The sequence below is a fragment of the Oncorhynchus tshawytscha genome, linkage group LG01, assembly GCF_018296145.1.
Source record: "Oncorhynchus tshawytscha isolate Ot180627B linkage group LG01, Otsh_v2.0, whole genome shotgun sequence".
NCBI lineage: Eukaryota > Metazoa > Chordata > Actinopteri > Salmoniformes > Salmonidae > Oncorhynchus > Oncorhynchus tshawytscha.
In genome coordinates, this window is record NC_056429.1 from 92183320 (window position 1) to 92197647 (window position 14328).

Genomic DNA, 14328 nt, shown 5'->3' on the forward strand with positions numbered 1-14328 from the left:
CCTAGGGCTTATGACCTAACAGATGACTGCAGAGCACACCCAGGAGGCACAGAGTCTTAAGGCTGTGAGAAGAGTCTGATCTGGGCTCGTAGGCACAAAGCATCTCAGAGTAGGAGTGCTGATCTAGGATCATGTCCCAGCCTGTCCATATAATCAAATTCATTATGATCTAAAAGGCAAATGTGATCCTAGATCAGCACTCCTACTCTGAGAGGCTTTGTGCATACGGGCCCTGGTCTGAACTAAGCAGAACTGGGAACTGCCTGCCTACATGTTGATGTTACAGTACACAGTATCTCCTGATATGAGTCTTGATGGTAGTGCACAATGGTCTGTCTCCCACTGACATCCACTTCTAATAGTGAACCCTTTCTCTCTAGTGAACCAACTCAGTATCTGACCTGAGATTGGCTTTGGTATACTGTAGCATTGTCAGATAGTCCCTAACTGGCTGTGGTATACTGTAGCATTGTCAGATAGTCCTTAACTGGCTGTGGTGTACTGTAGCATTGTCAACTAGTCCCTAACTGGCTGTGGTATACTGTAGCATTGTCAAATAGTCCCTAACTGGCTGTGGTATACTGTAGCATTGTCGAATAGTCCCTAACTGGCTGTGGTATACTGTAGCATTGTCAAATAGTCCCTAACTGGCTGTGGTATACTGTAGCATTGTCAAATAGTCCCTAACTGGCTGTGGTGTACTGTAGCCATTGTCAAATATTCCCTAACTGGCTGTGGTATACTGTAGGATTGTCAGATAGTCCCTAACTGACTGCAGTATACTGTAGCATTGTTAGATAGTCCCTAACTGGCTGTGGTATACTGTAGCATTGTCAGATAGTCCCTAACTGACTGCAGTATACTGTAGCATTGTTAGATAGTCCCTAACTGGCTGTGGTATACTGTAGCATTGTCAGATAGTCCCTAACTGGCTGTGGTATACTGTAGCATTGTCAGATAGTCCCTAACTGACTGCAGTATACTGTAGCATTGTCAGCCGCTCCCTAAGTGTAACAGAGTGATAATGATGTGACCTGTTTCTCTGACAGGGGTGATAAGGAGTGTTAGCACACAGCTGTGGCTATTTTAGCCCCCTCAATAGCTACATTGACAGCACCTATAGAGGTGGCCCAACTCCCTGCTATGGCTCAGGAACCTCTTAAACGTTCTGCTGTTTAATGGTTCAATTTCCATTCATTACAGCAAAGCAGGGTTAGGCTGTTTAAATTCCAGATTGTGACTTCTAATCAAAAACATAGAAAAATACATGTTGAACGTGACAAAGCTTTGACGGCCCAAATATATTCACTTCATTCCAAGTAATAACTTACAATTCCACAGACGTAACTTAATACTGTTCCACTCTGAATCTGACTGTATGTTTCATTGAGTGACCATTTCTCTCTCTCAACAGGGGTGTGATTGGAAAACAGGGTTACCAGTGTCAAGGTAACCATCATATCTATGTCTGTGTTACATCTATCTGCACACCAATGTGTATTCCCATCGCTCTATAAGTAATAGGGCCTTAACAGATAACTCAACTAACGTGTTGAAATGAAAGTGATTGACTGAGTTGTCTGTTGTCTCCTAGTGTGCACGTGTGTAGTCCATAAGCGCTGCCACGAGCTCATCATCACAAAATGTGCTGGGATGAAGAAAGACAAAGAGGACACCACACCAGAGGAGGTAGGCATCATTCCAGATATGAGTTATAATGAGGTGAATCAATCTAAGGGTGTGACTGTGTGATCGTTAATGGTCGTTGTCTCCCCCTGCAGGTTGGATCCCAGCGGTTCAGCGTTAACATGCCTCATAAGTTTGGTATTCACAACTTCAAAGTCCTAACCTTCTGTGACCACTGTGGATCGCTACTGTGGGGCCTGCTCAGACAAGGGCTGCAATGCAAAGGTACGCCAGCACACACACATGCACACGCACGCAAACATACCCACAGGCGCACACACACACACACACACAAACACACTTTTTTTTTCACCTTTATTTAACCAGGTAGGCTAGTTGAGAACAAGTTCTCATTTGCAACTGCGACCTGGCCAAGATAAAGCATAGCAGTGTGAACAGACAACACAGAGTTACACATGGAGTAAACAATTAACAAGTCAATAACACAGTAGAAAAAAAAGAGAGTCTATATACATTGTGTGCAAAAGGCATGAGGAGGTAGGCGAATGATTACAATTTTGCAGATTAACACTGGAGTGATAAATGATCAGATGGTCATGTACAGGTAGAGATATTGGTGTGCAAAAGAGCAGAAAAGTAAATAAATAAAAACAGTATGGGGATGAGGGAGGTAAAAATGGGTGGGCTATTTACCGATAGACTATGTACAGCTGCAGCGATCGGTTAGCTGCTCAGATAGCAGATGTTTGAAGTTGGTGAGGGAGATAAAAGTCTCCAACTTCAGCGATTTTTGCAATTCGTTCCAGTCACAGGCAGCAGAGAACTGAAACGAAAGGCGGCCAAATGAGGTGTTGGCTTTAGGGATGATCAGTGAGATACACCTGCTGGAGCGCGTGCTACGGATGGGTGTTGCCATCGTGACCAGTGAACTGAGATAAGGCGGAGCTTTACCTAGCATGGACTTGTAGATGACCTGGAGCCAGTGGGTCTGGCGACGAATATGTAGCGAGGGCCAGCCGACTAGAGCATACAAGTCGCAGTGGTGGGTGGTATAAGGTGCTTTAGTGACAAAACGGATGGCACTGTGATAAACTGCATCCAGTTTGCTGAGTAGAGTGTTGGAAGCAATATTGTAGATGACATCGCCGAAGTCAAGGATCGGTAGGATAGTCAGTTTTACTAGGGTAAGTTTGGCGGCGTGAGTGAAGGAGGCTTTGTTGCGGAATAGAAAGCCGACTCTTGATTTGATTTTCGATTGGAGATGTTTGATATGAGTCTGGAAGGAGAGTTTACAGTCTAGCCAGACACCTAGGTACTTATAGATGTCCACATATTCAAGGTCAGGCGTGCGGGTGCAGGCAGCGAACGGTTGAAAAGCATGCATTTGGTTTTACTAGCGTTTAAGAGCAGTTGGAGGCCACGGAAGGAGTCCTGTATGGCATTGAAGCTCGTTTGGAGGTTAGATAGCACAGTGTCCAAGGACGGGCCAGAAGTATATAGAATGGTGTCGTCTGCGTAGAGGTGGATCAGGGAATCGCCCGCAGCAAGAGCAACATCATTGATATATACAGAGAAAAGGGTCGGCCTGAGGATTGAACCCTGTGGCACCCCCATAGAGACTGCCAGAGGACCGGACAGCATGCCCTCCGATTTGACACACTGAACTCTGTCTGCAAAGTAATTGGTGAACCAGGCAAGGCAGTCATCCGAAAAACCGAGGCTACTGAGTCTGCCGATAAGAATATGGTGATTGACAGAGTCGAAAGCCTTGGCAAGGTCGATGAAGACAGCTGCACAGTACTGTCTTTTATCGATGGCGGTTATGATATCGTTTAGTACCTTGAGCGTGGCTGAGGTGCACCCGTGACTGGCTCGGAAACCAGATTGCACAGCGGAGAAGGTACGGTGGGATTCGAGATGGTCAGTGACCTGTTTGTTGACTTGGCTTTCGAAGACCTTAGATAGGCAGGGCAGGATGGATATAGGTCTGTAACAGTTTGGGTCCAGGGTGTCTCCCCCTTTGAAGAGGGGGATGACTGCGGCAGCTTTCCAATCCTTGGGGAACTCAGACCATATGAAAGAGAGGTTGAACAGGCTGGTAATAGGGGTTGCGACAATGGCGGCGGATAGTTTTAGAAATAGAGGGTCCAGATTGTCAAGCCCAGCTGATTTGTACGGGTCCAGGTTTTGCAGCTCTTTCAGAACATCTGCTATCTGGATTTGGGTAAAGGAGAACCTGGAGAGGTTTGGGCGAGTAGCTGCGGGGGGGCGGAGCTGTTGGCCGAGGTTGGAGTAGCTAGGCGGAAGGCATGGCCAGCTGTTGAGAAATGCTTGTTGAAGTTTTCGATAATCATGGCTTTATCGGTGGTGACCGTGTTACCTAGCCTCAGTGCAGTGTGCAGCTGGGAGGAGGTGCTCTTGTTCTCCATGGACTTCACAGTGTCCCAGAACTTTTTGGAGTTGGAGCTACAGGATGCAAACTTCTGCCTGAAGAAGCTGGCCTTAGCTTTCCTGACTGACTGTGTGTATTGGTTCCTGACTTCCCTGAACAGTTGCATATCGCGGGGACTATTCGATGCTATTGCAGTCCGCCACAGGATATTTTTGTGCTGGTCGAGGGCAGTCAGGTCTGGAGTGAACCAAGGGCTATATCTGTTCTTAGTTCTGCATTTTTGAACAGAGCATGCTTATCTAAAATGGTGAGGAAGTTACTTTTAAAGAATGACCAGGCATCCTCAACTGACGGGATGAGGTCAATGTCCTTCCAGGATACCCGGGCCAGGTCGATTAGAAAGGCCTGCTCACAGAAGTGTTTTAGGGAGCGTTTGACAGTGAAGAGGGGTGGTCGTTTGACTGCGGCTCCGTAGCGGATACAGGCAATGAGGCAGTGATCGCTGAGATCCTGGTTGAAGACAGCGGAGGTGTATTTGGAGGGCCAGTTGGTCAGGATGACGTCTATGAGGGTGCCCTTGTTTACAGATTTAGGGTTGTACCTGGTGGGTTCCTTGATGATTTGTGTGAGATTGAGGGCATCTAGCTTAGACTGTAGGACTGCCGGGGTGTTAAGCATATCCCAGTTTAGGTCACCTAACAGAACAAACTCTGAAGCTAGATGGGGGGCGATCAATTCACAAATGGTGTCCAGGGCACAGCTGGGAGCTGAGGGGGGTCGGTAGCAGGCGGCAACAGTGAGAGACTTATTTCTGGAGAGAGTAATTTTCAAAATTAGTAGTTCGAACTGTTTGGGTATGGACCTGGAAAGTATGACATTACTTTGCAGGCTATCTCTGCAGTAAACTGCAACTCCTCCCCCTTTGGCAGTTCTATCTTGACGGAAAATGTTATAGTTGGGTATGGAAATCTCAGAATTTTTGGTGGCCTTCCTGAGCCAGGATTCAGACACGGCAAGGACATCAGGGTTAGCAGAGTGTGCTAAAGCAGTGAGTAAAACAAACTTAGGGAGGAGGCTTCTGATGTTGACATGCATGAAACCAAGGCACACACACAATGAGTTATACAAACAAATGCACCACTACACACAGACAAGCACATACATAGTACATTCTCACAACATTTTGTACTGGTCAAGAAGAATGCACTCCAATAGCATGGTCTCCCTCTCTGTTTGTAACCATGGTCTCTCTCTCAGTCAGTAACCATGGTCTCTCTCTCAGTCAGTAACCATGGTGTCGCTCTCAGTCAGTAAACATGGTCTCTCTCTCAGTCTGTAACCATGGTCTCTCTCAATTAGTAACCATGGTCTATCTCTCAGTCAGTAACCATGGTCTCTCAGTCAGTAACCATGGTATCTCTCTTAGTCAGTAACCATGGTCTCTCTCTCAGTCTGTAACCATGGTGTCTCTCTCAGTCAGGAACCATGGTCTCTCTCTCAGTCTGTAACCATGGTGTCTCTCTCAGTCAGTAACCATGGTCTCTCAGTCAGTAACCATGGTATCTCTCTTAGTCAGTAACCATGGTCTCTCTCTCAGTCTGTAACCATGTTGTCTCTCTCAGTCAGTAACCATGGTCCCTCTCTCAGGCTGTAAGGTGAATGAACATGTGATGTAACCATGGTCTCTCTCTCAGTCAGTAACCATGGTATCTCTCTTAGTCAGTAACCATGGTCTCTCTCTCAGTCTGTAACCATGGTGTCTCTCTCAGTCAGTAATCATGGTCCCTCTCTCAGGCTGTAAGGTGAATGAACATGTGATGTAACCATGGTCTCTCTCTCAGTCTGTAACCATGGTCTCTCTCAGTCCGTAACCATGGTCTCTCTCAGTCTGTAACCATGGTGTCTCTCAGTCTGTAACCATGGTGTCTCTCTCAGTCCATAACCATGGTCTCTCTCAGTCTGTAACCATGGTGTCTCTCTCAGTCCATAACCATGGTCTCTCTCTCTCTCAGTATGTAACCATGGTCTCTCTCTCAATCTCTAACCATGGTCTATCTCTGTCTGTACGGTGAATGAACATGTGAGGTAACCATGGTCTCTCTCAGTCAGTAACCATGGTCTCTCTCAGTCAGTAACCATGGTCTCTCTCAGTCAGTAACCATGGTCTCTCTCAGTCAGTAACCATGGTCTCTCTCTCAGTCTGTAACCATGGTCTCTCTCTCAGTCTGTAAGGTGAATGAATATGTGAGGTAACCATGGTCTCTCTCAAGCAGTAACCATGGTCTCTCTTGGTCAGTAACCATGGTCTCTCTCTCAGTCAGTAACCATGGTCTCTCTCTGTCTGTAAGGTGAATGAACATGTGATGTAACCATGGTCTCTCTCAGTCAGTAACCATGGTCTCTCTCTCAGTCTGTAAGGTGAATGAACATGTGAGGTAACCATGGTCTCTCTCAGTCAGTAACCATGGTCTCTCTCTCAGTCTATAAGGTGAATGAACATGTGAGGTAACCATGGTCTCCCTCAGTCAGTAACCATGGTCTCTCTCAGTCAGTAACAATGGTCTCTCTCTCAGTGAGTAACCTTGGTCTCTCTCTCAGTCTGTAAGGTGAATGAACAAGTGAGGTAACCATGGTCTCTCTCAGTCAGTAACCATGGTCTCTCTGTCAGTAACCATGGTCTCTCTGTCAGTAACCATGGTCTCTCTGTCAGTAACCATGGTCTCTCTGTCAGTAACCATGGTCTCTCTCTCAGTCTGTAAGGTGAATGCACATGTGGTGTAATCGTGGTCTCTCTCAGACAGTAACCATGGTCTCTCTCTCAGTCTTTAACCATGGTCTCACTCTCAGTCAGTAACCATGGTCTCTCTCTCAGTCTGTAACCATGGTCTCTCTCAATTAGTAAACATGGTCTATCTCTCAGTCAGTAACCATGGTCTCTCAGTCAGTAACCATGGTATCTCTCTCAGTCAGTAACCATGGTCTCTCTCAATCAGTAACCATGGTCTCTCTCTCAGTCTTTAACCATGGTCTCTCTCTCAGTCTGTAACCATTGTCCCTCTCTCAGGCTGTAAGGTGAATGAACATGTGATGTAACCATGGTCTCTCTCTCAGTCAGTAACCATGTTGTCTCTCTCAGTCTGTAACCATGTTGTCTCTCTCAGTCTGTAACCATGGTGTTTCTCTCAGTCAGTAACCATGGTCTCTCTCTCAGTCTGTAACCATGGTCTCTCTCAGTCCATAACCATGGTCTCTCTCAGTCCGTAACCATGGTCTCTCTCAGTCTGTAACCATGGTGTCTCTCTCAGTCCATAACCATGGTCTCTCTCTCTTTCAGTATGTAACCATGGTCTCTCTCTCAGTCTGTAACCATGGTCTATCTCTGTCTGTACGGTGAATGAACAAGTGAGGTAACCATGGTCTCTCTAAGTCAGTAACCATGGTCTCTCTCAGTCAGTAACCATGGTCGCTCTCTTAGTCTGTAACCATGATGTCTCTCTCAGTCTCTAAGGTGAATGAACATGTGAGGTAACCATGGTCTCTCTCAGTCAGTATCCATAGTCTAGCTCAGTCAGTAACCATGGTCTCTCTCAGTCAGTAACCATGGTCTCTCTCTCAGTCTGTAAGTTGAATGAACATGTGAGGTAACCATGGTCTCTCTCAGTCAGTAACCATGGTTTCTCTCTCAGTCTGTCACCATGGTCTCTCTCTCAGTCTGTAACCATGGTTTCTCTATCAGTCAGTAACCATGGTCTCTCTCTCAGTCAGTAACCATGGTCTCTCTCAGTCAGTAACCATGGTATCGCTCTCAGTCAGTAACCATGGTCTCTCTCTGTCTGTAAGGTGAATGAACATGTGATGTAACCATGGTCTCTCTCAGTCAGTAACCATGGTCTCTCTCTCAGTCTGTAAGGTGAATGAACATGTGAGGTAACCATGGTCTCTCTCAGTCAGTAACCATGGTCTCTCTCAGTCAGTAACCATGGTCTCTCTCTCAGTCAGTAACCTTGGTCTCTCTCTCAGTCTGTAAGGTGAATGAACATGTGAGGTAACCATGGTCTCTCTCAATCAGTAACCATGGTCTCTCTGTCAGTAACCTTGGTCTCTCTCTCAGTCTGTAAGGTGAATGCACATGTGGTGTAACCGTGGTCTCTCTCAGACAGTAACGATGGTCTCTCTCTCAGTCTTTAACCATGGTCTCTCTCTCAGTCTGTAAGGTGAATGCACATGTGGTGTAACCGTGGTCTCTCTCAGACAGTAACCATGGTTTCTCTCAGTCAGTAACCATGGTCTCTCTCAGTCAGTAACCATGGTCTCTCTCTCAGTCAGTAACCATGGTCTCTGTCTGTTTGTAAGGTGAATGAACATGTGATGTTACCATGGTCTCTCTCAGTCAGTAACCATGGTCTCTCTCTCAGTCTGTAAGGTGAATGCACATGTGGTGTAACCCTGGTCTCTCTCAGACAGTAACCATGGTCTCTCTCTCAGTCTTTAACCATGGTCTCTCTCTCGGTCTGTAAGGTGAATGAACATGTGAGGTAACCATGGTCTCTCTCTCAGTCTGTAAGGTGAATGAACATGTGAGGTAACCATGGTCTCTCTCAGTCAGTAACCATGGTCTCTCTCAGTCAGTAACCATGGTCTCTCTCAGTCAGTAGCCATGGTCTCTCTCAGTCAGTAACCATGGTGTCTCTCTCAGTCTGTAAGGTGAATGAACATGTGATGTAACCATGGTCTCTCTCTCAGTCAGTAACCATGGTCTCTCTCAGTCAGTAACCATGGTCTCTCTCAGTCAGTAACCATGGTGTCTCTCTCAGTCTGTAAGGTGAATGAACATGTGATGTAACCATGGTCTCGTTCAGTCAGTAACCATGGTCTCTCTCTCAGTCTGTAACCATGGTCTCTCTCAGTCAGTAACCATGGTCTCTCTCTCAGTGTGTAAGGTGAATGAACATGTGATGTAACCATGGTCTCGTTCAGTCAGTAACCATGGTCTCTCTCTCAGTCTGTAACCATGGTCTCTCTCAGTCAGTAACCATGGTCTCTCTCTCGGTGTGTAAGGTGAATGAACATGTGATATAACCATGGTCTCATTCAGTCAGTAACCATGGTCTCTCTCTCAGTCTGTAACCATGGTCTCGTTCAGTCAGTAACCATGGTCTCTCTCTCAGTCTGTAACCATGGTCTCTCTCAGTCAGTAACCATGGTCTCTCTCTCAGTGTGTAAGGTGAATGAACATGTGATATAACCATGGTCTCTCTCTCAGTCTGTAAGGTGAATGTACACAGACGCTGTGAAAGTAACGTGGCTCCTAACTGTGGGGTGGACGCGAGGGGCATCGCCAAGGTTCTGTCTGACCTGGGGGTCACACCAGACAAGATCTCCAGCAGTGCCCAGAGGAGGAAAAAGGTTAGAGGGCACCACCATTGACACTGGGCACTGCCAGGATCAGGGGGCACTGCTGTGGTCAGAGGGCAGAGGCGAGGGGTTATGGTCAAGGAATAGAGGCAGGGGTATGGGCAGGGGCAGGGGCCAACGGGTACGAGCAGGGGTAGGGGCGAGGGGTATGGGGCAGGGGTATGGGGCAGGGGTATAGGGCAGGGGTATGGGGCAGGGGTATAGGGCAGGGGTATGGGGCAGGGGTATGGGCAGGGGTATGGGGCAGGGGTATGGGGCAGGGGTATGGGGCAGGGGTATGGGGCAGGGGTATCGGCAGGGGGCAGGGGTATAGGGGCAGGGGCATGGGGCAGGGGTATGGGCAGGGGGAGGCAGGGGTATGGGGCAGGGGTGTGGGGCAGGGGTATGGGCAGGGGCGAGGTGTATGGGCAGGGGTGAGGGGCAGGGACAGGACTGAGGGGTAGGGAGTATGGGCAGGGGTATGGTGCAGCGGTAAGGGTAGGGAGTATGGGCAGGGGATAGGTGGCTGGGGGAGGGGCGAGGGGTATCGGCAAGGGCAACAATTGATGAGAATTCAGATTCATTAAATGTGTACAGAATGTCCTCAATGAGACAATTCATTGAGCAGCAGTCACAGTGCACACAGATCAAACACATATCCCCTGCCTCCTAATCATGCTCGTACCCATTGCCCCTGCCCAGATATAATTCTACTGGATATAATTAAACTCAACAGAACTATACTGGATAGAATGATACTGGATAGAATTATACTGGATAGAATTATTATGGATAGAATGATTATGGATAGAATTATACTGAATAGAATGAATATGGATAGAATTATTATGGATAGAATGATTATGGATAGAATTATACTGAATAGAATGAATATGGATAGAATGATTATGGATAGAATTATACTGGATAGAATGACTATGGATAGAATTATACTGAATAGAATGAATATGGATAGAATGATTATGGATAGAATTATACTGGATAGATTTATACGGGATAGAATTATACTGGATAGATTTATACGGGATAGAATTATACTGGATAGAATTATACTGGATAAAATGATTATGGATGTAATTATACTGGATAGAATTAGACTGGATAGAATGATTATGCATAGAATTATACTGAGTAGATTTATTTGGGATAGAGTTATGCTGGATAGAATGATTATGGATAGAATTATACTGGATATAATGATTATGGATAGAATTATACTGAATAGAATTACACTGGATATAATTATATTGGATATAATTAGACTGGATATAATTATACTGGATAAAATTACACAGTATAGAATGATTATGGATAGAATTATACTGGATAGATTTATCCTGGATATTATTAGACTGGATAGAATTATACTGGATAGATTTATACGGGATAGAATTATACTTGATAGAATGATAATGGATATACTTATACTGGATAGAATTATACTGGATAAAATGATTATGGATGTAATTATACTGGATAGAATTAGACTGGATAGAATGATTATGCATAGAATTATACTGAGTAGATTTATTTGGGATAGAGTTATGCTGGATAGAATGATTATGGATAGAATTATACTGGATATAATGATTATGGATAGAATTATACTGAATAGAATTACACTGGATATAATTATACTGGATATAATTACTGGATAGAATTATACTGGATAAAATTATACATATAGAATACTGGATAGAATTATTATGGATTTATATAATTATACTGGATAGAATTATACTGGATAGATTATACGGGATAGAATTATACTTGATAGAATGATATGGATATAATTATACTGGATAGAATTATACTGGATAGAATGATTATGGATAGATAATTATACTGGATAGAATTATACTGATAGAATTTATACTGGATAGAATGATTATGGATAGAATTATACTGATAGAATTATTATGGATAGAATGATATGGATAGAATTATACTGGATAGAATTAGACAGAATAGAATGATTATGGATAGAATTATACTGGATAGAATTATTGATAGAATTATACTGGATAGAATTATACTGATAGATTTATACTGGATAGAATGATTATGGATAGAATTATACTGGATATAATTATTATGGATAGATTTATACTGGATAGAATGATTATGGATAGAATTATACTGGATATAATAGAATTATACTGGATATAATGATTATGGATAGAATTTACTGGATAGAATTATACTGGATAGAATTATACTGGATAGAATTTACTGGATATAATGATTATGGATAGAATTATACTGAGTAGATTTATTTGGGATAGAGTTATGCTGGATAGAATTAGACTGGATAGAATGATTATGGATAGAATTATACTGGATAGAATTAGATACTGGATAGAATGATTATGCGATAGAATTATACTGGATATAATGATTATGGATAGAATTATACTGAATAGAATTACACTGGATATAATTATATTGGATATAATTAGACTGGATATAATTATACTGGATAAAATTACACAGTATAGAATGATTATGGATAGAATTATACTGGATAGAATTATCCTGGATATTATTACTGGATAGAATTATACTGGATAGATTTATACTGGATAGGGATAGAATTATACTTGATAGACTGATTATGGATTGAATTATACTGGATAGAATGATTATGGATAGATTTATACGGGATAGAATTATACTTGATAGAATGATAATGGATATAATTATACTGGATAGACTTATACTGGATAGAATTATACTGGATAGGTTTATACTGGATAGATTTATACTTGATAGAATGATAATGGATATACTTATACTGGATAGAATTATACTGGATAGAATTATACTGGATAGATTTATACTGGATAGATTTATACTTGATAGAATGATAATGGATATACTTATACTGGATAGAATTATACTGGATAGAATTATACTTGATAGAATGATAATGGATATACTTATACTGGATAGAATTTTACTTGATAGAATGATAATGGATAGAATTATACTGGATAGATTTATACTTGATAGAATGATAATGGATATACTTATACTGGATATAATTATACTGGATAGAATTATACTGGATAGATTTATACTGGATAGATTTATACTTGATAGAATGATAATGGATATACTTATACTGGATAGAATTATACTGATAGAATTATACTTGATAGAATGATAATGGATATACTTATACTGGATAGAATTATACTGGATAGAATTATACTTGATAGAATGATAATGGATATACTTATACTGGATAGAATTATACTTGATAGAATGATAATGGATAGAATTATACTGGATAGATTTATACTGGATAGATTTATACTTGATAGAATGATAATGGATATACTTATACTGGATAGAATTATACTGGATAGAATTATACTTGATAGAATGATAATGGATATACTTATACTGGATAGAATTATACTGGATAGAATTATACTTGATAGAATGATAATGGATATACTTATACTGGATAGAATTATACTTGATAGAATGATAATGGATAGAATTATACTGGATAGATTTATACTTGATAGAATGATAATGGATATACTTATACTGGATAGAATTATACTGGATAGAATTATACTGGATAGATTTATACTGGATAGAATTATACTGGATAAATTTAGAATGGATAGAAGTATACTTGATAGAATGATAATGGATATACTTATACTGGATAGAATTATACTGGATAGAATTATACTGGATAGAATTATACTGGATAGAATTATACTGGATAGAATTATACTGGATAGAATTACACTAGATATAATTATACTGAATATAATTATACTGGATGTAATTATACTGGATAGAATTAGACTGGATAGAATTATACTGGATAAATTTATACTGGATAGAATTATACAGGATAGAATGATTATGGATAGAAGTATACTTTATAGAATTATACTGGATAGATTTAGACTGGATAGAATTATACTGGATAGATTTAGACTGGATAGAATTATACTGGATAGATTTAGACTGGATAGAATTATACTGGATAAATTTAGACTGGATAGAATTATACTGGATAGAATGATTATGGATAGTATTATACTGGATAGAATTATACTGGATAGAATTAGACTGGATAGAATTATACTGGATATAATTATACTGGATAGAATTATACTGGATAGAATTATACTTGATAGAATGATAATGGATATACTTATACTGGATATAATTATACTGGATATAATGATAATGGATATAATTATACTGGATAGAATTATACTGGATAGAATTATACTGGATAGAATTATACTGGATATAATTATACTGGATAGAATTATACTGGATAGAATTATCCTGGATATAATTATACTGGATAGAATGATACTGGATAGAATTATACTGGATAGAATTATACTGGATAGAATTATACTGGATATAATTATACTGGATAGAATTATACTGGATAGAATTATACTGGATAGAATTATACTGGATAGAATTATACTGGATAGAATTATACTGGATAGAATGATAATGGATATACTTATACTGGATAGATTTATACTGGATAGATTTATACTTGATAGAATGATAATGGATATACTTATACTGGATAGAATTATACTGGATAGAATTATACTTGATAGAATGATAATGGATATACTTATACTGGATAGAATTATACTGGATAGAATTATACTTGATAGAATGATAATGGATATACTTATACTGGATAGAATTATACAGGATAGACTGATTATGGATTGAATTATACTGGATATAATGATAATGGATATATTTATACTGGATAGAATTATAAAGGATAGACTGATTATGGATTGAATTATACTGGATATAATGATTTTGGATGTAATTATACTGGATAGAATAATACTGAATAGAAT

General features: G+C 41.1%; 1 protein-coding gene across 2 annotated transcripts in view; it reads left to right on the forward strand.

Moving 5' to 3' along the window:
* The window catches only part of LOC112261469 (protein kinase C epsilon type-like), a 201654-nt gene that overhangs the window by 113986 nt on the left and 73340 nt on the right, over positions 1–14328 (forward strand). For both annotated transcript variants that reach the window (XM_042327327.1, XM_042327329.1), the window contains exons 4-7: positions 1415–1449; positions 1595–1689; positions 1782–1911; positions 9303–9445. In XM_042327327.1, the coding sequence (XP_042183261.1) occupies positions 1415–1449; positions 1595–1689; positions 1782–1911; positions 9303–9445 (403 nt within the window). The remainder of the gene's footprint in view (positions 1–1414; positions 1450–1594; positions 1690–1781; positions 1912–9302; positions 9446–14328) is intronic.